Source organism: Phycodurus eques, chromosome 19 (genome assembly GCF_024500275.1).
Source record: "Phycodurus eques isolate BA_2022a chromosome 19, UOR_Pequ_1.1, whole genome shotgun sequence".
Taxonomy (NCBI): Eukaryota; Metazoa; Chordata; class Actinopteri; order Syngnathiformes; family Syngnathidae; genus Phycodurus; species Phycodurus eques.
In genome coordinates this window covers 15440727-15467740 of record NC_084543.1, presented here as the reverse complement: position 1 = coordinate 15467740, position 27014 = coordinate 15440727, and the positions used below count along the sequence as shown (strand labels likewise).

At 39.8% G+C, this 27014-nt stretch overlaps 1 protein-coding gene across 2 annotated transcripts; it reads left to right on the top strand.

Annotated features, from left to right (window-relative positions):
* On the top strand, positions 1-26039 carry map2k4b (mitogen-activated protein kinase kinase 4b). 2 transcript variants are annotated; one of them, XM_061705725.1, is made up of 12 exons: positions 1-306; positions 1534-1569; positions 10513-10615; positions 10994-11168; positions 15135-15254; positions 15460-15579; positions 15672-15723; positions 18720-18847; positions 19602-19679; positions 19804-19952; positions 20955-21000; positions 25064-26039. In XM_061705725.1, exons 1-12 carry the CDS (start codon positions 195-197, stop codon positions 25175-25177), a joined length of 1233 nt encoding a protein of 410 aa, XP_061561709.1. In that variant the 5' UTR covers positions 1-194; the 3' UTR covers positions 25178-26039. The 2 variants fall into 2 exon arrangements, with proteins under 2 accessions (XP_061561709.1, XP_061561710.1); XM_061705726.1 differs by lacking the exon at positions 1534-1569.
* The last annotated feature ends 975 nt before the right edge of the window (positions 26040-27014 follow it).

The window sequence follows — 27014 nt, the reverse complement described above, 5'->3', positions numbered from 1 at the left end:
CTTGAAGGCAGCGTCAGCAAAGACGTGGCCATCTCGCATCTGCTGCGTTCAAGTGGCGCAGTGTCCCGTCTGGAGGCAGGCAGACAGGCAGGCAGGGAGAGGGCGAAGGCGAAGGCGAAGTTTCAACTATCTGCATTGCAGCCCGAGCGCTGCTGCTGTTGCTGGTGCTGCCGCCGCCGGAACCCAACACAACAATGGCGACTCCCAGTCCTGACAGCAACTCCTCTAGCTCCAGCAACAGCTTCAGCATTGTAGGATCCGCGTCGCACCAATTTCACCAGCAGACACAGAGTAGCAGCATGCAAGGTACGCCACAAACACATTTTTATCTTGTTGTCTATCGTGAGACGGGAGTTCCTTACAACTCGTAAGGAAATGTAGCATTGTAGCACCCATAAGTAGGAACTGTTGTAAAAATCGAAGATTTACATCGAGCTGTGTCGTCAGAATTGTCAAAATAAATTGCGGGACTTATTGTTGATACATAAATTAATTGTTTTCACACGCGATCAAATCTGCGAAATCAAAATTTAAGGAATATAATTTCAAAAAGCTTTATGAATGCTATTTTTGTAAATCATAACATACAAAATGCTAATAATGTAATATAATGACATTTATGTTGAAGTGTACATTTTCGTTTCCGCTAGCTTCGTTTAGATAGCTTTAAACAGCTACAAAACCAACTCACAGCTATCAGATTAGCAATGATGCACTAGCCCAGTTTAGCTGCTGCATCGCCGGGCCTGTTTGGCATCCACTTGTATTCCCCGAGTTGGTCACGCAATATTATGAGAAGTACAATATTTAAGAACGCTAAAAACATGCATTTAATAAGAAAATAAAGGACCAACGTCACTGACAGTGGTGCCGCTCTGCTGATACTGTCAGTGAGCAAGCTAGGCCTGTTTTGACAGTCAGGCCACTGTTTCGTGCACGGTATCTTATTTCTACTAAACTACAAATATTATATTATAATACATGCACTTGGGCAATCGACCTTTATCATTAAATGGCGGCGAATGACCTAAGTCAATTACTTTTACAGCACACAGAGCAAGTCATGTTTTTGTAAAACATCAAACGTACTTTTGAGTTTTACATCTGCTTCTAGTCTTAACACATTATTAGGTGTGTTGTCCTTTTTTAAATGTGTAATACTGTTATTAAAGTCTATGTATAGGATCATGATATAAGGGTCATCCTTTTAATGGCGCTCCCAGCTGCAAATTGTGGATCTAATACTGGTTTGGAATGACAAATGTGTCAATCTGCTGACACACTGTTGTTTTCACACTTATTTAATGACTAATTCTACTTGACAACAGACTGGTGCCACATAATACAGCATCATGGTCGGTGAGGAGTGTGTTAATGGCTGCTGATGGATGACATTTCCATTGAATGATTTGCCCCATCCCCTTTCATCATCTCATGATAAATAGCAACATCACTCTATTAAAAAATGTCTATTTGCATGATCTCACTCTGTGGCAAATGTGTTGTATCAAATCTTTGATCTAAACCCTACAGAAACCAACAGCTGCTGGAGATGTCAAAATGAAACAGGTATTCATATTTACCTTACTAGGCTTTAGTCTGCTGTTGGAAGTTATCTGTTTTACATTTTTATACTTTATTTGGGTCTGATTTTGGCAAATATCAATATTTCAAATTTACCTGACAACACCTTCTAGTATGTTTTTTTTGTAACTTTTCATTTTAATTTATACTGTCAAATCTCGTTTCATGAACGAGCCTTTTCATGATCAAATTGGTTCATGAGTACGATTTTTGAACAAATCTTGCTTTAGTTCATGAACTATGCTTCAGTTCACAAACAGTCACAGCATCCACGTGGAACAGTCAGTTGTGCTTTCTCTTACACAGCGTAAACATTGTTGACTCCTCGTCATATATTTTGCATGGTTATCTTTTTTTAAGCTCTAAGTGAGCCCTCAGCATGGCTCCAAGAAAGTGAAAAATGCAAGTAATAGTCTTATTAGGAACCCTAATTGTATTACTGTGAAAAAACAAAGAGATACCGTAATTTGTCGTATATAATGCGCATTTGTATCCACCAAAAATGAAAAAAAAAATTAATGGTGCACATTATACATTGGTATAGGGGAAAATGAAAAAAACTTTCCCATTTTGTAAATGTAGAGGTTATGAAAAAGTGGTACACGTTCATTTCAATATACCACCGCCACCTAGGGGTTATGAGAAAGGTGTACACGTTCATTCCAATATGACGTGCAGTTGTGCTCCTAAGTTTACATACCCTGGCAGAATTTGTGAAATATATATATATATATATATATATATATATATATATATTCTTTAAATATGACTGAACAACAACCATCGTAATTTCTTTATGGTTCTGTTTTGTTTGATGATAATGCTTTTCTGAAGTGCTTGACAGTTTAATTTGAATCCTATTAAAATAAAACTAAATGTGTTTCGCCTGGCCCTTCGTTTTCTTCAAAGAATTGTGCCCATCTTACAAATTCTGCCCGGGTAATCAAACATATGAGCACAACTGTGTGTTTTCTCATTTACTAAATAAAAGTAGGGCTGTGAATTTCAAAAGAAGAGCAAGTAAATAAAAAGAAAGTATTCCGTGTTCAAATAAAGTGCTTAACTTCAGAAAAAAATATTTGAAAAAACTTAACAAAATACAAATACTTCATGTTTTGTTCATATGGGTAGAAGCAAAATCATGCATCGTAAAAATGCATTCTACATAGGTAGAAGGGTTTTCTAGTATTTTTAGGTCAACTTTGGGGCGGGGGTGTATTATACATGGCTGCGCATTTTACACGAGAAATTACAGTAATAGCTAAACATGAGTAGTGTTAATTTTTGTGATATCTACCATCTGTAGTTCTGTACTATTCTTAAAGACAAAGCGGTAGTAAAAGCGGCAGACGTGGCTAAAGGAGTGACTGTGACTAAATTTATTTTTGTAATGCATTCTATTTCTATTCGTTTAAAAAGGGGGAAAAGTACTTTTGTTTTTGTAACTTAGTCTCAGAAAGAATGAAGTTTGTGAACCGAGGTTTGACTGTACTCTGCATCCTTCCATACACTGTATGCACAGTAAATCTGCATGTTGTTTGGCAAGTTTCCTTTTCTAAATGACCTTTAAGACAATAATGCAATCGACAGGATACCGTCTGTATTTCATTTATGTTAACAGACGTTGTAATGTTCCATATTGCAGAGGATAAAGCAAAGTGACATCAGTCATCATAAGACAAATGTATCATTTAAGCAGGATTTACACTGCAGTTCCAAGTGTACAGTTCTGATTGAATGCCTGTATCTGATATACTGTGTCTCTTTTTTTTTAATGTACAGTGCTGTGAAAAAGTATTGCCCCCCTTCTGAAATACTTATTTTTGTCCCCCCACTTTAATGTTTAATTAAGCTCATCAAACAAATGTATCAGACAAATATAACCCAAGTGAACTTAAAATGCTGTTTTTAAATCGTGATTTTATTTATTAAGGAAAAAAATACTGAAAGTTACCTGGTCCTGTGTGGAAAATGTAATTATCCACTTTGTTAAATCATGAATTAATTGTGGCCAATCACAATGTTTGGTTAATTTTCAATTCTCACATCCAAGCCTGATTACCTCCAGACCTGTTCAATCAAGAAATCACCTAAACTGAATCTGTCCCAACAAAATCAAGTTGGACGAAAGATCTAAAAAGCTGCAACAAAACGACACAATCCCAAGAAATTCCAGAACAGTCGAGAAATAAAGTAATTGACATCTGTCAGTCTGGAAAGGGTTACAAAAGCCATTTCAATTGCTTTAGGATTTCAGCGAACCATAGGGAGAGCCATTACATCTGGTGTAAATGTAGCACAGCATTTCAGTAAAAGAACATCATACTAAACATGGTGGTGATAGTGTGATGGTCTTGGGCTGCTTTGCTCCTTCAAGACCTGGACAACTTGGTGGGATTGAGGGAACCATGAATTCTGCATTAAAGTAGGGAAACTACGCAAAAATATAAGAATTTGAGAAGGGGGCCAGTACTTTTTCACGGCCCTGTACATTTCAAGAGAGACACATCTGATATGGCCCTGCTTACACTGATGGAATGCATGCAACAACCCGCGAACACAAATGCCCAAATTACATGTTAATAACCCCACAAGTGTCAACACAGAAGTAAACGAATGTTCAACATCACTGTTTTGGCCTGGGCTTACTCTTCCCTCCGGTGATTTCAACGAGTGTAACCTCCACATTCCCCTACTGGCGGGCATCTGCAATTATTGTGCTTCATTATTATTTTTGATTTATGATGGACACACCTCCACCATATTTACAGTGGTAGTCCATGCTTTTGCTGTAGTTTAGAGAATAGAATTATTTTATGTTTATTTTTGTGGTTTGAGCAGACGTGGGTGTTTATTCGTCACCATTCAGTGTTTTTAGATTACATCAGTCTCACGTTGACGGTGTATATCTGATCTTTGCTTTAACGCTGCACTTCCGTTGGCATATATTTGATACATATCTGACTTTTACCCACATTTGGAAGTGACCTGATTCCGTTCTGAATTTATCCGACTCTGTCATGAAGCATATCCTAATTTTGCCACTTGAGAGCAAACAATCAGAATTGTGTCGTTTTAACCATGGAGTGTTAATGGCTTTGAAATAGTATGGTTTTTAACTTTGTGCGGTATGTGATTCTGCTGCATCACTGTGAAGAAATATGACATTTGACAGTGTTTTAATCAACTAACTCACCTGGTCAGCAGTCTACCCATACACATTTATAGTAGTGGCTATTATCCTATAGCAAATTATTATTTTTATTTTTTCGGTCCAACAGCTTGTGCACACTCACCAATGACAACAATACAATAGCTACAACTGGAATACTCTAATACATGAGCTTTGTCACAAACTCTTCCTTTGTAACTCACTTTTGAGGGATACTGTCACAGATTATTAAGGTATTTGTTAATTAAAGCATCTTATTATTAAAGTTGTTGTAGAGGGCAGTGGTTTAGAACTGCACTTTATTATGCTGGCAGGTGTGTTTAATGTCCGGTTTAGTTTTTTTTTTAGTCAAGGCACGAGGAAGTATTAGAAACGCCTATCGGTATGCTGCTGTACAGTTTTACGCCACCGCATAGTACATACAGTACTATGATAACATTTACACACACATTTCAATTTAAAAAAATGACATCTTTGTAAAGGCAGAATTTAATTAGAATAAATAGTTGGTGTACCTTATGTTATGGTGTGACTATAAAAAAAGCAATAAATGCAGATGAACCAGATATCTGTTGCGCAAACAGGAAGTTTTTCTTTTTGTTTTTTGGCGTAACCAAGAATGTAAAAAAAAAAACATAATAATAATTTGCAAACAACATTGCTAAATTATGTAAAATATACAAGAACTGTCAAAAAAATCTACCTTCCAAATGAAATGCTGTATTTGTATTCACTCTGTCAAAGGAATTAATTCATCCACTTTATTTTTGTAGTTGTATTTGATGGTGTTTATGAACTAATATTTTAAAGACCTTTTGTAGCTACATGAGGGGTGAAATACTGTATTAGAACACTTCTGTGTGATGCAGTGCAGTATAGTCAGTTCTTCAGAACATTACAGGAATGGGATTAAATGTACTACATTATACACTTGATTAGCAGCAAGGTTGTGATCTTAAAAATGAAGAATGGCTATTTACCACACAACCTTCCAAAACAAAGATCCCCGTTCACCAGTTACAACAGTTTCAAGTATTGTAGCTTGCTTGTACTATAATTTCTAATAATGACCAATCGCATTGTAAAGAGAATCAAAAGTAAGTGTTTGTTCTTTTATTCTTACTTCAGGATTTCAGATAAGCCTGTCTGGAGTGTCCCAAAGTAAGCAATTAATGTGCACGCTGATCATGCCGCTGTAATCTCTTTGGGCTATATTCTCCCGGATGCTTAAATCAAAAAATGTGTCAGCTTCATGCTTTTCTCTCTGCGCCCATTCTGCCGTCCACTTAAGTCTATCACTTGCGCCTGTTCTGTCCATGTGTGGACTTTGGGTGGAGTAACCCTAAAATGTGGGTGTTCCTTCTCATATCTGGCCTTGCACGTTTTCTGGCCAAGACGTCAGTGGGTTTCCTCTTGCGTGCTCCAGAGGCTGTAGTAAGCCTAGCGCCCCAGGAAGGTGAAACATCGTATTGCACGTTTTGATTCGCTCGCGTGCTCAGAGCCTCCAATGGCTGTTGCTGGTGGCCCGGCGTCTGAGTCCGCACACTGACGCACACCTGACCCATTGCTGACTGCTCAACGGCCGTAAGATGTCCTGACCATATTACGCCGATTGACGGCGGAACGTCAACATATCATGCCATGCTAATTAATTATTTGTCATGCACATGCTGCGAGCAGCATTTTCGTTTCAACCATGGCGGCTTTGTCTGATAGCGCCGCTTAGAACAACTACAGTCATCTTGATGGCACGATGGTGTGTTAGCTATGGAATCATTCTGTTTATATTTGATCTCCTCATTCACTGCCACTGACGGCTGTTGAATTCAAATATCCATGTTAACATTGAGGACTGGCAGTGAGTGACACGCTCCGTGTGTGGCGCTAGTATGGTTGCTGGGCAACGCTGAGAAACAGCTGACTCACTCGCGTTCTTATTGATGGCCTTCCAAACGCCTTCACTCATAAGCACAGTGTTATGATTCAATTACATATATTGTACAATATGTAATATAGTGATTAGGGAACACAAACACACATGCCTCTTAGCGTGTTAGATGAGCGGTGCTCGCGTCTCATAACTTCTGTTTCCACTACGAGGGTTAATTTCACATTGAAAGTGTGACGTAGTCTTTGAGTGGATTTCAAAGGCTTTCATGTCTCAGGAAAAATCCACATTCTGGGAATTTTACCCACCTGCAGACTTCAATGAGTCACGGCTTTGAAGCCGTTACACGCAAACTAGCCGGGTACATGCGACGGGTGTGTCAGAAGTCATTATGGCAGAATCGGCGTAACTTAAAAATGCGCAAGCCAGGCGCATAAAATACTGATTTGCGCACCAACAGGAGAATATGGCCCTTTGTGGGTGCACGTACCTCTCAGTAGTCTGAGGTGGTTTTCCTAACCTCTGTCATTCAGCTTCTGGACACTGATTTGCTATCATCAAGATGGGCTTCTGTCAGGGGCACGTCTTAATGTAGATCTGTTCTTTTTGACTAGTCAAATGTGTGAAAGGAAGCCACTGCATACTATTGAGGCAGCCTGTGTGGTGCTCTGGTAGATTGGAAGTCTGTCCACTGCTTAACTTTGGCCAAGAAAGATGCGTTTGCATTAGTACTTAAATAGTATTGGATTCGCTTTGCACTTTATTTGAACAGGGCATCACAAAGAGGATGCAGCATTTTCCATCATAGGTGAAATTATTTGTCCTAGACGAGGGGTTCTCAACTGGAGTCATCCTGGGATCCAGAATTCCCCATGCGACTCACTTTCATACAAGTCAAACCAAGCCAATGTGTTTTTCAGAAATTGCCTTCGAATAAAAAGGTATGCCTTATTTTTAATCATAGAATTGCGGTGAGAAGTTTACATACTTGCATCCTGGGCACAAATGCATATGAATTTGGTGCTTTTAATGATTCATTTCAACCATTCTTTTTCCAAGGTGGAATGATTCTGGAGCTTACATCTTAAATTATTATTTTTTTTTTTTACAGTTTGGTGCACAATGCATACACGCACCCACTAATACAGTATTTGGACAAATATCCTTGAGTATGTTTCATCTGCACCACCATGGGTTTCTTGGGGACCATATTTTGAGAAATTCCGAACAAGAACAGAGACTGCAAAACGGGGTCATGTCTGACCTGACAAATGTTCAAAATGAACGCATACACTCAAAAGATTCTACGTTAGCAGGTGTAATGGCCACATTTCCTATGAGGGACAGTCAAAACGTCATGAGCCGAATTTAATTTAACCTACTAATAATTGATGTACTTTTTTAAAAGACATTTTCAGAGTTTACGGTTTAAATACTTGTTTGAAGGTCTATTTAAAAAAAAAATAATAATAATTAATTATGTCCTCTTCCTGTCAGTCATTTTTGTATGCCTGTCAGAAGCAGAGCGCTGTGATTGAATTTCTTGCTTTGAAAGGGGAACCACTACTTCACATTTTCAAAAGGTGTATGCGGAGGCAGCAATAGGCTCTACAGCACAGTCACAAAGTGGGTGTCCAGGCTCAAAGACGAAGAACAAGAGCCTGCTTTGAGTGACCTCCTTGACCAGTAGAAGTGCTTGTGAAGTCATCAGTTCCTTTGGCTGGACAACCATATTCCATCTCCCATACTGACCTGATTTAGTATCATCAGATTATGCCCTTTTTGGACCTTTAAAAGAAGGAATTAGGGGTCAAGCACTTTTCTGATGATGAACAAGTTAAAGGTCAGATGACAAAGATGTTATGGGGTCAGTTAAAATTCATATTTGTATTGTTTATATGTTATGTAATATATGCACATAACTTCCAGCAAGTTTTAAAGCATAGTTTAGCTAAAAATGAGTTTTTTATGACTCATATTGAGTCCTCCCCGAACATACCCGAAGCTCAAGACACCGGGGTGTGGTTACTCTATCCCACCGCAAGGGCTACCAGAAGTGACGTTGCAATTGACAAACACAGCGCGCTACACACTATATGCAATGGCGAGCAACGTGTTGGAATATGTGGAGCAGGAGGATTTCGACATACAGGAGCACCCAACTGAACTTGGCATCGTCAAAGCGTTCATATTTGAGACGATCAGACTTGACGACGACGAGCAGCCAAATAGCAACTGTACAACAGAAAAAGAGAGTGGCCACTGGCTCAATGTGACGGTATGTCAAAACCATGTCTTTATACACTCATGGCTTGAAATAATGCCACCCCAGGGGTGCCAATATTTTTTAGCACGACTGTATGTATTATATATTCATATATGTTTCAGTGACACACAGCTTTTACATAGGATGTAGTATTCCCATATATTGTGTACCCCTTGCTCGAGTTGCGTTATAACACGCCACACACAAAGTATTTGCTGTGTGTCTGTTGGCTTGTCATATAGGCAAAAGTACAGACGACAGTACTGAAAAGTACTGTGTGGGTCTTTTTTTCCTACTCCCCAGTGCATAGTAACCATAATAGAGTGCTCACCTCTTGTCTGCGCCACTTGGCTGCTCCATCGTGGTGGCTACGAGATTTAGTTCTCTTGCTGGTGGTGGAGGTCCCGATGGGCGGAGGAAAAATAGTTGGCACTGCAGCTGGTTTCAGCCTCTACCTCTGTATCCAATGCTTTCTGCTAAGTCTTACCCAAACACGGCGGTTTGAAGTGATAGGCACAATTTGGAATGCTTGCTAGGCACCCATAACTGAGCATGTTTCTTCCCCTGTCGATTGACTTTGCCTATCCACTGGTCACATATTCCTTTTTAATTTGTACAACCAAATGCCACACAATAAACCATCGTGACATCGTTAAATCATATGGCAACAAATATACAAGGACGGGAACAACAACATGGAACAATAGCACACAACGCCGAATGAACAGGATGTTTGGTTTGTTTGACGTCACAGCGCCGGAAAGAGACGAAGACCGAAAGGCGCTGGATGCAAAAAGCAGAAGGCGCATTCTGCATCATAGTTTATCGATTTTAACTGCTGTATATCTGCCATATAATCACTTCGAAATCTTTGTCCTCTGACCTTTATGCAAGACAGGATAAAAGAGCAGCCGAACAAATTTTACGAGGCTGGCTTACATTAATGCATCATCATTGTTCATCGATGGACAGTGATTGTTGAGAAAAGGGAGATTATATTGAAAAGTAATGATAAAATTCCCACTCTTTGGGCTTTATTTTTATACGTATATTGCTTTTCTAATGGAATGAATAAAGCTAGGGGGAAATTGGGCTCATTACATTTTGACTGACCTTCATTTATTGTTGATGATTCGGAAGAAAAGTAACAAATCAAAATATAGTAGCCGATGCAGCAGATTTGTGCGTGTTGGGAACCTCTGTAAGGCTGCGTAGGCACTTACAGTAGATTGGGATAAAAATGCATTTTGATGGGAACTTGAGGTAACGCAAAGGTAGAGCCTATTATGAGTGTCTCAGCCCACTTAACTCTTCTTCCCAAAATGTTGGAGTTTTAACACTGGTAATTCCTCTCTCTCTTACTCCTTCACATTATATACTGACCTCTGGTGTTAAATTTAAGATCCATATTCATTATTACTTCCACACATGAGGGCTTATCTCAAGTACATGTGGCTGGTTGGTGTATAGTGTGTAAGTTATTAAGCCTTCTATCATGCTGCATAACTTCAAACATAACTGATAACGCCATGTTTTGCAGTGCATCATGTGGGATGTGCATGTTGTGGCAATATGGACCCCTTTGTGTCTTTGTTCTGTCAGGTAAACGTAAAGCGCTGAAGCTAAACTTCGCCAGCCCGCCGGTGAAGCCAGCGTCCCGCCTCCCGCTCAATCCAACACCCCCCTCCTTCCAGAACCCCCACATGTGAGTAGGCATGGTCATTCATCATTTTGCCCATTGTCATGGCAAGACACAAATCATTTTGATACCTGATTTCCTCTTTTAGAGTTGTAATAGAATGCCTGCTTCAATAAACTCAAATTCAACATTTTAGCTCTTTTTGAAATATCACTACAAATTACCACCAAAATGTTATGTCTTTCTGCTCAAGTTTGAAACACACAGGATCACTAGCGATAACTAAATAATACCTTGATTTCACTGTTACTTCATAGAAGCTTTTTCACATTTAATAAGTCAAAAATGCATAATGTATCATGCTTCCATTTAATTCCCTATTCATATCTTGTATTTCATTCCATCTTGTCTCATCCCTTCTGTCCTATCCTCATGGTCCTCCAGAGAGCGGCTGAGAACACACAGCATTGAATCGTCAGGAAAACTTAAGATTTCTCCTGAGCAGCACTGCGACTTTACGGCAGAGGATTTGAGAGACCTTGGGGAGATCGGCCGAGGGGCGTACGGCTCCGTCAACAAGATGGTCCACAAACCCACTGGCCAAATTATGGCAGTCAAGGTGACTTCTTAAAATGGCAGACTTCGCTCTTGTGGCAATGCAATTTAGATGTGACCTACATAATAAGAATGGGTGTTGTTAGAGCAGGTGCACAGATAGTGAACTATTTCTGAAGTGGTGATTTTCAAAACTGTCAATGTCATACAACATTCTTATCTAACAGGAAGAGTTTTTACCGGAAAGGAAATTCAACCAAACTTGTTTCTGAGTGAGTGCAAAAAAGACTGAAAGCATTGATGACCTGATGAACTGAAACTAACACGTAACTAGAACAGCTTTCAGGAGCTAGCAGACCACCTCTGTTAACAAAAGTGGTAAAACATAGCGGCGCGCCATATTTGTACTTGTTTTCCGACCATGCTATAGCAAAGGAAGCTTCTGCAATAAACAGTGTTCACTCTGACAAGAACGGGGCAGTATATGGCAATGAATGGTCTTCATATTCTGACAACGCAGCCAAAGAAGATGGTGATCTCTGTCCTGACATGTTCACTCCTTATGCCATTGTAACATAGCATAGTTAGAATAACACGCCTGATTTATTTATTTCCCCCCCCATTTCCTTTGACCTATATTTATTCAAGGCAATGAAGAACATATTCTCATTTGCAATGCTGACCTGGCTATATACTGTGCACACAGTAATCTCTTGCTATATGGCGGATTCAGTGCATTGCAGATGTTTTGTCTGTCGGCCCCACTTCCCCTGACTACACCTCCGCTGTTAAAGCACAGTGCCAATCAAATAAGATCAATAATTGATTGATCAATTAAATCATACAAGAAACTAAACATTGTGGTCTACCATGTTGCACCACAAAGAATTCTGGGAAGCAGCAGGATCTGCCGGCCCCCCTTCCCTTGATTACACCACCGCTGTTAAAGCACAGTGCCAATCAAACGAGATCAATGATTGATTGATGATCAATTAAATCATACAACAAACTAAACATTGTGGTCTACCATGTTGTACTACTACACTACAAGTATTAACTGGTTCAAAGTACTGCTAGTACCTTCAAAGCTGAAATGTAATGAGGTGCACTAAACCTACCGTAATTTCTCGTGTATAATGCGCATTTCTTTCCCCAAAAAAGTGTCAAAAATCAATTGTGCGCATTATACATAGGTATAGGGGAAAATGAAAACGACTTTCCCATTTTATAAATGTATGCCGCCATCTTGAGGTTATGAAAAAACGGTACATGTTCATTTCAATATGCCACCGCCACTTGGAGGTTATGAGAGGTGTACACTTCAATTCTAATATGCCAGCGCCACCCAGAGGCCATGAAAAAGGTGTAGCCTACACTTTCATTCCAATATGACAGGGCTACGTATGACTGCATAATATGTACAGTTGTGCTCATAAATTTACATACCCTGGTAGAATTTGTGAAGAATTTTTATTTTTTTTAAATACGACTGATGACCATCATTAATTTCTTTATGGTTATGTTTTGTTTGATGATAATCTTTTCCTTTCGGCTTGTCCCTTTAGGGGTCGCCACAGCGTGTCATTCTTTTCCATGTAAGCCTATCTCCTGCATCCTTCTCTCGAACACCAACTGCCCTCATGTCTTCCCTCACGACATCCATCAACCTTCTTTGGTCTTCCTCTAGCTCTCTTGCCTGGCAGCTCCATCCTCATCATCCTTCTACCAATATACTCACTATTTATCCTCTGGACGTGTCTAAACCATCGAAGTCTGCTCTCTCTAACTTTATCTTCTAAACATCGACCCTTGGCTGTCCCTCTGATGAGCTCATTTCTAATTTCATCCAACCTGGTGACTCCGAGAGCGAACCTCAACATCTTAATTTCCACCACACTTGCCTCTTCTACTCTTCCTTCTCTCTCATTTTCCTCATTGATCAACTCCTCAAAGTATTATTTCCTTTCTATCTAGCGTACTCGGTCAACATATTTCCATCTCTATCCTTAATCACCCTAACATGCTGCACATCCTTCCCATCTCTATCCCTCTGTCTGGCCAACCTGTATAGATCCTTTTCTCCTCCTTTAGTGTCCAACCTGGCATACATGTCATCATATGCCTCTTGTTTGGTCTTTGCCACCTCTACCTTTGCCCTATGTCACATCTCAATGTATTCCTTTTGCCTCTCCTCGATCCTCTCAGTATCCCACTTCTTCTTAGCTAACCTTTTTCCTTGTATGATTTCCTGTACTGTGAGGTCCCACCACCAAGTCTCCTTCTCTCCTTTCCTGCCAGAAGATACACCAAGTACTCTCCTACCTCCCTCTCTGATCACCTTCGCTGCAGTGGTCCAGTCTTCTGGAACCTCCTCCTGTCCACCGAGAGCCTGTCTCACCTCTTCCCGAAAAGCTGCACAACACTCGTCCTGTCTCAGCTTCCACCACATGGTTCTCTGCTCTCCCTTTGTCTTCCTAATCTTCCTCCCCACCACCAGAGTCATTTTACACACCACCATCCTATGCTGTCTAGGCACACTCTCCCCACCACTACCTTACAGTCGGTAACCTCCTTCAGATTACATCGTCTGCACAAGATGTAATCCACCTGCGTGCTTCTACCTCCGCTCTTGTAGGTCACCCTATGTTCCTGCCTCTTCTGGAAAAAAGTGTTCACTACAGCCATTTGCATCCTTTTTGAAAAGTCTCCCACCATCTGTCCCTCCAAGTTCCTTTCCTGGATACCGTACTTACCCATCAGTTCTTCATCACCCCTATTTCCTTCACCAACATGTCCATTACAATCTGCACCAATCACGACTCTCTCTCTGTCTGGGATGCTCAGAACTATTTCATCTAGCTCCTTCCAGAATTTCTCTTTCACCTCTAGGTCACATCCTACCTGTGGGGCATAGCCACGAATCACATTATACATAACACCCTCAATTTCAAGTTTCAGCCTCATCACACGATTTGATACTCTTTTTCACCTCCAAGACATTCTTAGCCAACTCTTCTTTTAAAATAACCCCGACTCCATTTCTCTTCCCATCTACACCATGGTAAAATAATTTAAACCCGGCCCCTAAACTTCTACCCTTAGTGTCTTTCCACCTGGTCTCCTGGACACACAATATATCAACCTTTCTCCTAATCATCATGTCAACCAACTCCTGAGATTTTCCTGTCATTGTCCCAACATTCAAAGTCCCCACATTCAGTTCTAGGCTCTGTGCTTTCCTCTTCTCTTTCTGCCGAAGAACCCGCTTTCCACCTCTTCTTTGACCCACAGTAGCTGAATTTCCACCGGCGCACGTTGTTAACCCGGGCCACGACCCATCCGGTATGGAATTCTTTGGATGAACGCTCATATTTGTTTGGCAAAGTTTTAAGCCGGATGCCCTTCCTGACGCAACCCTCTGCCTTTATCCGGGCTTGCGACCGGCATACAGTTTGCATTGGCTTGTGCCCCCCAGAGGGCTGTATTGTTTAGTTTGATGATAATGCTTTTCTGAAATGCTTGACAGTTTAATTTTAATCTAAACTAAAACTAAATGTGTTTCGCCTGGCCCTTCATGTTGTTTTTAAAGAATTGTACCCATTTTACAAATTCTGCCTTTGTAATCAAACATATGAGCACAACTGTGTTTTCTCATTCTTTAAATAAAAGTAGGGCTGTGAATTTCAAAATAAGAGCAAGTAAATAAAAAGAAAGTGTTACGTGTTCAAATAAAGTGCTTAGCTTTAGAATAATTTTTTGAAAAAAATGAACAAAATAAAGATAATACTTCATGTTTTGATCATATGGGTAGAAGCAAAATCATGCATTCCATTGTAAAAATGCATTATAAATTGAAGGGTTTCTCAGAATTTTGAGGTCAACTTTGGGGGTGCGTATTATACATGGGTGCACATTATACACGAGAAATTACGGGAATTTGTCATTGGGTCTGCTTGCATTTTCCCCCTATAAAGTTGAAACTGATCATAAATTATTTAAAACCCGCAATTTGTGCTTTTTTTGCCCTCAGAGGATTCGTTCCACCGTGGATGAAAAGGAGCAAAAGCAGCTGCTGATGGATCTCGACGTGGTGATGAGGAGTAGTGACTGTCCATACATTGTTCAATTCTATGGGGCTCTCTTCAGAGAGGTATGACAAACCTGCAGTAGACGCTGAATGCACCAGCATATCGCAAGCTTTGTCAACTGGTAACATTGCTTCTGATCTACATGTCATTTTTTTTAAACATGGATTTATTCATACTATTTGATTTATTTATTTGTTTATTTTTATTTATTTATTTTTAATTGATTTTAATTTTAAATTTTTATTTTTTTAACAATTTGTGTTTCAGGGGGACTGCTGGATTTGTATGGAGCTTATGTCTACCTCATTAGACAAATTTTATAAATATGTATATTGTGCATTTGATGATGTCATTCCAGAGGAAATATTAGGCAAAATAACATTAGCGGTGAGTAGGACATTATCCTTTTTCTTTCATGTTTTTAATTCATATCATGTATATTATCCAAATTACAGTTGAGTTGTTTTTCTTTTTAACAGACCGTGAAAGCACTGAACCACTTAAAGGAAAACTTGAAAATAATTCACAGAGGTGAGGTGATGCTACATTGTGGACCTCAGAGGGCAGATTTGACTGAAGTCATAAATATGTTTAATCGCCTCATCGTAGCATTAAATATACAACTTGATGGAGAACTTGTTTTGAAATCAGAAGTCAAGGATAATAGTTTGTTCAACTACTGTTCATGCTGCTTTAAAAAAGGGGTTTTGTAACAAAAAAATATTGTAGTATACCAACACTATTATTTGTTACATATGACAATTTGAAATTTTGGTACCAATTTTAGCAAGAATCATGGAAGTTGACGCAAATTATTTGCTCTTTACAGGCAACATAAAATGATGTGGCGGGATAGATGTGGCCCTGGGCCTTGAGTTTGACACCTGTGTCCTCAGCCATCAATATAAGACAATATGAAAAACCGAAACAAAAAAAAGCATGTGACGATGTATTCTTTTGCTGCTTTGAAAACTACTTCAGAATCATCTTTATTTGCCAAGTATGTCCAAAAAACACACAAGGAATTTGTCTCCGGTAGTTGGAGCCGCTCAAGTACGACAACAGACAGTCCATTGACAGAGAACACTTTTGAGACATAAAGACATTGACAAAAAACAGTCACTGAGCAATAAAGGGTTGCTAGTTATCTGGTAATGCCGGTACATTTATTTTTTATATTTATTTTTGTATTTTTTTTTTTGACAATTGTGCAAAACGATGCAGTCCTCTAGCACTTAGAGCAGTTCGAAAGACTAATATTGCAATCGTCCGGTGCAATGACCATTGTGCAAAGTGCACCGAGACTTCAAGCGAGTAGTTCGATTATCTGGGACAATGTTGATTGTGTAGATGTTGCAGATACTCCTCAGTGTGCAAATGGAGCAGATGCTACTCTGGCATGAGTGTGCAGTATTGGTCAACAACAGATATGCAAATAGGGCAGCGTGGCAAGACTACTACAGTGAGTGCACGAGTAATGTATAATTGGCCCCACAGCAATTTTCAGATCTCTCGAGAGTTGTTCGATCAGATTCAAGTCTGGGCTCTGGCTGGGCCACTCAAGGACATTCACAGAGTGGTCCTGAAGCTACTCCTTTGTTGTCTTGGCTGTGTGCTTAGGGTCAATGTCCTGTTGGAAGGTAAACATTTGCCCCAGTCCGAGGTCCTGAGCACTCTGGGGAAGGTTTTCATCTAGGATGTCTCTGGACATTGCTGCATTCATCTTTCCCTCAATCTGTCTCAGTTTCTACTGCTGAAAAACATCCCCACAGCATGATGCTGCCACCACCATGCTTCACTGTAGGGATGGTATTGGTCAGGTGATGAGCAGTGCCTGGTTTCCTCCAAAATGACGCCTGGCATTCACACCAAAGAGTTCAAGCTTTGTCTCATCAGACCACAGAACTTTCTTTCTCATTGTCTGAGAGTCCTTCAGGTGCCTTTTGTCAAGCTCCAGGCAGGCTGTCATGTGCCTTTTACTAAGGAGTAGCTTCCGTCTGGCCACTCAACCATACAATCCTGATTGGTGGAGTGCTGCAGTGATGGTTGTCCTTCTGGAAGGTTCTCCTCTCGCCACAGAGGACCGCTGGAGCGCTGACAGAATGACCATCTGTTTCTTGGTCAGCTCCCTGACTAAGGCCCTTCTCTCCTGATCGCTCAGTTTAGATTTGTGCCTCGAGACAGTCCTGTCTCAGAGGTCTACAGACAATCCCTTTGACTTCAAGCTTGGTTTGTGCTCTGACTGTCACCTGTGGAAGCTTATATAGACAGGTGTGTGCCTTTCCAAATCACAGCCAATCAACAGATTTTACCGCAGGTGGACTCCAATTAATCTGTAGGAACCTCTCAAGGATGATCAGTGGAAACATGATGCACCTGAGCTCAATTTTGAGCTTCGTGGCGAAGGGTGTGAATACCTCCAGTATGTGATTTATTTTTTATTTTTTATAAATTTGCAAAGATTTCTAAAGAAGTGTGTGTGTAGACGTTTGAGCAAAAATATGAATTTATTCAATTTTGGAATGAGGCTGTAACATACCAAAATGTGAAGCGCTGTGAATAATTTCCGGATGCACTGTAGTTCCAGATCCATTGCCAAAAGCGAACGGCTTGACAAAAAAACTGTTACCGTACCCAAAAAGTCCCCTTTCAAATAAACTGATTAAGAAAAATAAAATAAAAAAGAAAATAGCATGTTCTCGACTCCAAATACTGTTTTGTAAAAGTTTTGTATTCGTCAGAGCCAGGCCGCTCTCTCTCTCGCTCTATGCGCAATAGCTAGAACCATCATCACATGTCCGCCACCTCAGTGCTCCACATTCAACGTGGCGGCCACTGGAGGCCCATCTTTTGAAATTGGTGTAGTCGTTTTGTATATGTGTGACCCAAAAATACTTTAGTCTTATTCGCTGCCTACCTTTGCACCACAGCACCAGTAAACAACAGCGCCCAATCGTCAACTTTGTCAATGGCATTTTAATTGAAAGATGGAAACTATTTTTGGACACATTGTTCAGTCCTGATGGTCCGTTTTATCCGACGTTCCACTGTATGGATTTAAGCCCAGTTTCCCATAGCTGATGTAATGTTGTTCGTGTTGGTTGCTGTAGTGCTCCATTTTGCATGACGACTCAGCAATGAATCAGAATAATCTTTATTTGCCAAGTATGTCCAAAACATACAAGGAATTTGTCTCCGGTAGTTGGAGCCGCTCTAGTACAACAGACACTCAATTTACAGAACACTTTGGAGACATAAAGACATTGACAAAAAAAAAAAAAAAAAAACAATTGTGCAAAATGATGCAGAGTCCTCTAGCACTTAGAGGAGTTCGAATGACTAATATAATATACATAATAAACAGAATTCCCAACAGGGAAAAAAAAATCTATGCCCCTCCCTAATTGTGTGTTTTGCTTTTAAATTGTACTTTCGGTTTTTATTCATACCTACATGTTGACATTGTCATGATATGTACATTTATTTAAAGCGGAACTGAACCAAATTCTCACTTTCTACCTTTCTAGACATCAAACCTTCCAACATTCTTATGGACCGAAAGGGTAACATCAAGCTGTGTGATTTCGGGATCAGCGGCCAGCTCGTGGACTCCATAGCTAAGACCAGAGATGCTGGTTGCAGGCCCTACATGGCAGTAAGTAAAAGAATTACGAGCTTACACCCGAAGAACAACCTGAAAAGTCCAAAACAAGTTCAAGACAAAATTTTGCACAAACCACAACCCAGGTTGCCTTTATGGCAAGTATATGGTACAGTATGTGATTTCTCTCTGGTCACTGCAGATTGTTGGAGAAAAATAATTTCCAGTATTTTGCAAAGGGAGGGATACGGATCGTTTGTTACCTCCAAATTCATTCAGTGAATGTTGGAGCCACTTTTTTTTAGTTGCTAGAGATTCAGTGGAACAAATTACTGTAATACGATCCTTTATCAGCATTACCCATTCCAAGTGGCTCCCTTGAGATTTGATGAGATTGGCTCTGAAAATGTAAATATTTCAAATTATGTAAAATAGTTGCCAAATGTGCAATCTGGATTAGATTGTCATCAATGTGTTTATTAAATTGTTTTAAAAAAAAGATGCTTAGAATAATACCTACTTGGAATAGGCATTTCACAAAATACATTTTTGATCGTAGTAAATTAAGAATAAAATAGTTTTTTTAAATATACCACAGTGAACGATTAGTTAAACATCCACCTCACAGTTCAAATTCGGGCTGTGGCGTGCTATACACCCATGTGTGTGTCGTTAATTAAGTTTTGATGGATTAAATATTTGCTTGTTAAATTTAGTAAATTGAGATTTACATTCTGGCTTGACTTGATGAAAAGACAAAAACATAAATACTACTTGCACCCTATTTCTGTGATTGTGTTTTTTCCAGCCCGAAAGAATAGACCCCAGTGCCTCTAGACAAGGTTACGATGTCCGATCTGATGTGTGGAGCTTGGGAATCACATTGGTAAGAAATGCATCTCCATCCATTCCCTTAAACATAATTTTGTCAGGACTCACTGGACCTGTAGTATTTGCTGAACAATCTGAAGTTTAGTATTTTAATTCATATGGTTTGCGTTTGCCTGCAGTATGAGCTGGCCACTGGAAGGTTTCCATACCCCAAGTGGAACAGCGTTTTTGATCAGTTGACGCAAGTGGTGAAAGGAGAACCTCCACAGCTCAGTAATTCTGAGGAGAGGCAATTCTCCCCCAAGTTCATCAATTTTGTTAACTTATGGTAAGCACTTTGCATGTAGTTTTATGTTGAATTGTCAGCCTCCATGTCAATGCATACCACACCATGTTGGCCCCAAGCAGAGATGGGATCAAGTGACAAGTCTCAGTTAAGTCTTAACCTTTGCTTGTCAAGCAAGTCCCAAGTCATCTTGTCTTGGGCAAGTCAAGTCCTATGATAAGTCAAGTCCCAAGTCAAGTCAAAATATTAGTGCAGTCTTACCACTAGTATCTGGTCTTCATAAAGAGAGAAGACCAATAAGGGCAAATAATATTATAGGCCAATTTATCTACATTGAATGGATGGATGTATAACACCTCTCAAGATAATACACTCCAATTCTACACCACTTAATAACACAAATTCAATAATCATCATGTACAAAGAACCCCTCCAGTTTGTGAGGTATAGGCCCACACGGGCAAACAAATATGTGCACTAGCAATTTACACAAACAATATTAAGTAATTAAACTCACATTTTGGCATTTACACACAGTTATAAAAGTTTGGGAATACAGGAACATTCTAATGACTATTAGTAAACTGCACGCGCTATTAGTAGCTGCATAAAGAAGAGAAGCAGAAACATACGTTTTCTTGAACGCACCATTCGTGGACTGCCAACAAAACAGGACATCTCAAAAGCAGATGAAAAAAACATTATCCCCTCTTTAAAAGCAAAGTGGAAAGAACACAAAATGCTATCGGTCCTCCATTGTTCCTTTATTTATTTTTAAACTGTTCCTTGTCTTTGCTAAGTTGCAGAATTGAACTGTAAGGCTTAGTGGAAACATGGTTATACAACACAATCAATAGTAATGTACTATCGATAGTTAGGTTTTAAATGGCTGCACTTTAAATTGCCCTGTTACAATCGTCTCTGTTCTGCCACTCCATTTAAGTATTATTACACAGCCAGATTCATTTGAACAGTTAGGTCAAGTGGATCTGAAAATTACTTAATGATTTTGTGGATTCTAAAATTGCATTATTATTTTTCCAGCCTTACAAAGGATGAATCTAAAAGGCCAAAGTACAGGGAGTTGCTGGTAAGTGTCTCTTTTTGTCGGAACGAATGTAAAATGTCATTGCTACATCTTTAACTACAGCGTGCTTTAAAGCCACTCACGACACACACGCTAAAGAAATCCAATACAAGATCTGTGTTGAAAATTCTGCATTTACAAATATAACTCAGTAATATCAGAGCAATAACTTGGTTCGCATTAAGTCTAACGTGGACTTCCCAAACACTTCCCTTTGTCACCGGTTCTGTCCATTATCTACACAGCCAAAGCGTAGCGCAGGGCTATGCATCTACATTGTTGAGGGGACTACATTGTTGAATAGCAAAGTTCCTGGGTGCCGAACATTTCCTTGAGCTAATACTACACCATTTAGTCAAGAATAGGTGTTATACTACCTAACATGAAATAAACCATTCCTACATATGCATTTTCTTTCACTTTAATTGTATCATCAACAAGTAGGACAATTGTATGTATCCTTGTGATACCCTCTGGCAGTAGACCAGCATACATATTGGTCTTGATACAGAAGTACAAAATGTTAATAGTAGCAAGTCGCAAAGAGAAATAAATTACTGTCGGCCAAACTTCTGAGAGGTCAAACATGCAAAGCTCAATAAAAACAAATATAAAATTGCTGTCAGGTTCAGTAACAATAAATGGCCTTTATGTATCAAAAGACAACCCAAAACAAGCAAAGAGCTTTCAGTAACAAAGAATGGCCCGTTCATAACAAAAACAAGATACATCAGACCTCTGCCATTTTGAGCCTTTAAACGTCCCATATTTTGGCTATTTAGACCTCCATAGAGTGACTCTCTAACACAGATTTACTATAAAAGTGTCTATTTCATTTCATAAAACACCTTGGTTTTGTCGTTCAAGTGGCCAGAAAAGGCCACTCTGACAGCTACTTCTGTTTTAACCAGTTTTGCATCCGCTTTGTCCGTATTTGGCTAAGACCGCCCCTTTTTCTCTGATTGGTTGCCTCCGTGTCGAAGACCCAGTTGTGAGAACACTTGTTTGTTACGTTGACCGCGCTGGCTCGGATACGGAAAGTATTCAGACCCCCTTAAATATTTCACTCTTTGTTATATTGCATCGTCCTAGCCGTGGAACAGTGGACCAGCTCTACACCCTTGGCAGGGTCCTCGAGGGTGCATGGGAGTTCGCCCAACCAGTCTACATGTGTTTTGTGGACTTGGAGAAGGCGTTCGACCGCGTCCCTCGGGTGGTCCTGTGGGGGGTGCTTCGGGAGTATGGGCTACCGAACCCCCTGTATACGGGCTGTTCGGTCCCTGTACGACCGGAGTCAGAGTTTGGTCCGCATATCCGGCAGTAAGTTGGACTCGTTTCCGGTGAGGGTTGGAGCCTTGGACTCCGCCAAGGCTGCCCTTCAGAACAACTACGTGACTGTTTTTGAATGGCCTAGCCAGAGCCCTGACTTAAACCCAATTGACTGACTTAAACCCAATTGAGCATCTCTGGAGAGACCTGAAAATGGCTGTCCACCAACATTCACCATCCAACCTGACAGAACTGGAGAGGATATGCAAGGAGGAATGGTAGAGGATCCCCAAATCCAGGTGTGGAAACATTTTGCATCATTCCCATGAAGACTCATGGCTGTATTAGCTCAAAAGGGTGCTTCTACTAAATACAGAGCAAAGTGTCTAAATACTTGTGGCTGTGTGATTTTGTTTTTTAATAAATCTGCAAAAATTTCAATAATTAATTTTTTTCTGTCAATATGGGGTGCTGTCTACATTAATGAGGAAAAAAATGAACTTAAATGATTTTAGCAAATGGCTGCAATATAACAGAGTGAAACATTTAAGGGGGTCTGAATACTTTCCGTACCCACTGTAGATAAGCTTGAGAAATTCGAATGACCTGATTTCAGCCCTTTCTGCAGAAAAACGTCAGGAACTCAGGAATGTGTGGACGATTGAATTAATATTTCACACATTTACTGCGGCACCATAGAACCAATTTTGCATCCAAAATACTAGAAAAAGTTGGTTTGGTAAAATATGGCACCTTTAAGTCACTTGAGAGAAATGCATTACATTTTCGAATGCCTAACTTTGGGGATTTAGTTTTAAAGAACCACCCAACAACACATACTTCTGAGAGTCTGGAGAAAATTTATTATAATTGCAAAAACTCTGAGTGCAGGTTAGGTCTTTGGAGCTGAATAACGGCTGACGTGACTGTCATGTGTTTGTGGTGATCAATAAAATTTAAAAAAAAAAAACACACAATACAAAAATGCATATGATGACAAGTTTGCCCAAGTGTACATGCTGTAGATAGCTGCCCGCTCATCTGCACAAAGGATCTGATGTGAGTCTATTTTTAGGCTGTACCCACCTCTGGAAAAAGCTGATTGCACGCTTACCTGCCTCACTTGACTTTGCACTTCAATTCTCCGTTGTGCCGAGCCCTCTGTAAAAGTTTGAGGAGGAGTCATGCATTGTTTTGTGGTACCGCTTCACGTAATATTCTGTCATCACAGCAGTGCTCTCGTTGCACAGTAAACACACCGGTTTAATGCTTGTTGCGTTCGGCAGACAAAATAAATACTTCTCAGTCTATTCCATCTGGATTTGCCGGTTTTCAACATCCACTATACGTTATTTCGGCTGTGAAGCCTGTCTTTTTTGCCAAAGTTTGTAGCGATTCTTGATGTTTGGATTTTGGTGCTGGCCAGTAGCTCCTTTGTGCACATGGGCGGGCAGCTATTTACGGCAAGAACACTTGACAAACTTGTCGTCGTATGCCTTTTATATTGCTGTTTTTTATTTTTATTTATTTATTTATTTTTATTGATGGCTGCAAACACGTTACATCAAATTAAAATATGAATGTCTGGCGGGCCGAATCACATATTCAAACGGACCGTATCCGTTGGTTAGGCCTGGTGTAGAATGTGTACACTTTGGTGGCCTTAGGATCTCATTTCTACTGTTTCCAGATGATGTGATCCTGACCTTTTAATATTCTACCTCAGATAGAAGTGGTTAGGCATTGCAGTGTCTGGTGCCATCCTTCGCTCGTGAACATAAGATCAACATAGGGATCGGGGCAGTAATGGGGTCACTGTATTTGACTGTCCTGTTAGAGTGAGTGTCACAGCTGGAACACCTCTGTGTCCCCTCTACAACCTCTACAATCCTTAACTACATTAAAAACATTAAATTAAAGGAAGTCAAAAATTGTAAATTTTCTCTTTGAAGTCAGTTTGGATACAGGTCTGCATTGGATAGTTTTATCAGTCAAATGGACATATTATCATTCACTGATAATGCAGAATTATTCTGATGCTGACAATGCATTTACAGTCTACTCCAAAAGTACTGGAACGGTAAGGTCAATTCTTGTGTTTTTGTTGTATATTGAAGACATTTGGGTTTCAGATCAAAAGATGAATATGAGACAAAAGTTCAGAATTCCGGCTTCCGTTTCATGGTATTTACATCAATATTTGGTGGCATAACCCTTATTTGCAATAACTGCATCGAGCTTGCGACCCATTGACTTCACCAGACTGTTGCAATTAGTTGAAATGCTTTTCCAGACCTTTACTGCAGCGTTTTTCAGTTCTTGTTTGTTTCTGGGGGTTTCTCCCTTCAGTCTCCTCTTCAGGAGGTAAAATGCATGCTCAATTGGGTTAAGGTCTTGTGATTGACTTGGCCAGTCTAAGAGCTTCCACTTTTTCCCCTGATGAAGTCCTTTGTTGTGTTGACAGTGTGTTTTTGGTCATTGTCTTGTTGCACGATGAAGCTTCTCCCGATTAGTTTGTTCACTTTAAATTAATTTCATCATCTCTGTTCCAATACCTTTTCTCACTTGAAAAGTGAAGGTGCGCTGCCCTGAGTTGTTTCACACATCTAGATGTAAATACCATAAAGTAAAAGCTGGAATTCTGAACTTTCGTCTCATATTCATCTTTTGAACTGAAACCCAAATGTCTTCAGTATACAACAAAAACAAAGGAATTGACCTTGCCGTTCCAGTACTGTTGGAGGGGACTGTATATACCAGTTCTTTTTATTAATTATTGTGTGTTTATCTCACCCAGAAACATCCGTTCATTCTCATGTATGAAGAGCGTTTTGTGGATGTCGCCAGTTATGTCTGCCGCATCCTGGATCAGATCCCCGCCTCTCCCACCTCGCCCATGTATGTGGACTGATGGTGTTGGGGGTGGGAGGGGTAAATAGAACTCCCCACGATGCAGCGGGTGGGAAACCTCGAGCTTTGTGAGGTGACGACCGTAATCTTAGCTCCTGGACTTTTATAGAATCTCCGATTTAGTAACGTTCCAAAGAAGAGAGAAACATGAGTGGTGCAATGAGATAAATATTAAGCCAACCCTCCCACCACACTTCACCAAGTCACTCATTGTTCACACAATCAAAAACAAAAATGAATCTACCAAATAAAAAGACAGAGCAATGGTGCTCATGACTAAAAATAGCCACTTACTGAATTGTGTGTTGTGGACTGTACGTATGCATTTGTGTGTTCACCTCTGAGGAAATGTACAGATGTAATCAGTTTGACCTACTCTGTAAACACACACACCAATCTTGGGGTTTGTCTCCACGGTAACTAAATAAGTATGCAAAATGCGCTTGTCGGGGTAAATAATTATGGATTTGGTTGTGTGGCTTTGTCCTTTTTTCTCTGTCTCTCTCTTCAATGTGGAGTCCGTGAATGTCTGTCTTAACACACAATTAGGACAATAGTCAATGCTCACGCTCAAGGTCACCCCAGTTTACACCTCGCCTGTAATGTCATTGCATTCAAGTCACTGAGATAAGCATTTTTTTCCATAGCATGTTAGTAAAATATTTAGGAAATGTTCTTCTGCCACAGCATTACCCCCAGTCATATTCAATGTTGTGTTTTTCCATAGATTCAGTGTTGTTCAGAAGAGTCATCAGTCTCGTTGAAGCTTATTTTTATATTGGAACTTGATTGAATAACAATGATGGTACATTTACTGTGGTTAATCATGCCATTTAATTAAATTATTTTAAAGGAACTGGAAAGAGCTAATTGGTTGACACAAGGAACAGGGCTTCTCGTCAGCCCTGTTCCTTGTGTCAACCAATCAGCTCCTAGGTGGAGACAAAAACCACCGAGCAGGCAAGACATGAACGTGGGACACAGGATAACTTGACAAAACATTTAAAACAAAAAAAAACAAAAAATAAATCTAATTAAAACGAAGTGAACCAAAACACACATCCTGACATTATCCATGCTTTTTATAAGGCAATTTACACTATAGGCTACATACTATTTTGTGTTATGTATGTAAATATGATAGTTATTCAATTATTATTGACAATTAGGTTTAGACATTAAGCAAGGTGATAACACTTAAGGAAAGGAAATATTTTTATTTAAACAGATTCATATTAAAAACGGCTTATGTAACTTTTCAAAACAATATAATAAGTTTATTGAGGACTTTTATTTCATATCAAATAAATGCTCATCTCTGTGACTTCAAAGTAATGCTAATGCACAAACTGGCTAATGCAATGCTTGCCTGATGTAAAGTTACTTGATGTCCACTGATGTATATGTGTATGTATATAGTGCATCTAATCTGCTGTTCTTGGCAGGTTTTGCTAGACCGTAAAGGCCCATTCGAACAAAACGACATATGTTGGTGGTATGAGCAGGAAAAAAAAAAACATTTGGATGGAATTTTCCATTTGAGAGTGGGCCTTGATGCCTCTTAACATCCTGTTCTCGCACTGTACAGTTTTACTGCTCATCCACACTGATCAGAGATCCACCATGCTGCATTACAAAGACAAAAGGTGTAACTATGTATATTTGAGATATAGCCTGACAAGGGTTTTCCGCTAATAGATAAACAACACCAGTAAATGCTGCTAAATGATGTCCTCTTCCACTTTTGCCACTAACAAACTTTTAAGAGTGGTGGAAGATCACTCATTCGTGGACTCAGCATGTTCCTCCAAGCATGTTGCTCTGGCTTGCACTGACTG

Bases quoted from the DNA above. Each gene is read 5' to 3' on its own strand.
- map2k4b (XM_061705725.1), top strand. From the start codon at position 195: ATGGCGACTCCCAGTCCTGACAGCAACTCCTCTAGCTCCAGCAACAGC. The intron at 1,570-10,512 runs GTATTCATATTT...TTGTTCTGTCAG, and splicing joins GAGATGTCAAAATGAAACAG to GTAAACGTAAAGCGCTGAAG. The intron at 15,724-18,719 runs GTGAGGTGATGC...CTACCTTTCTAG, and splicing joins CTTGAAAATAATTCACAGAG to ACATCAAACCTTCCAACATT.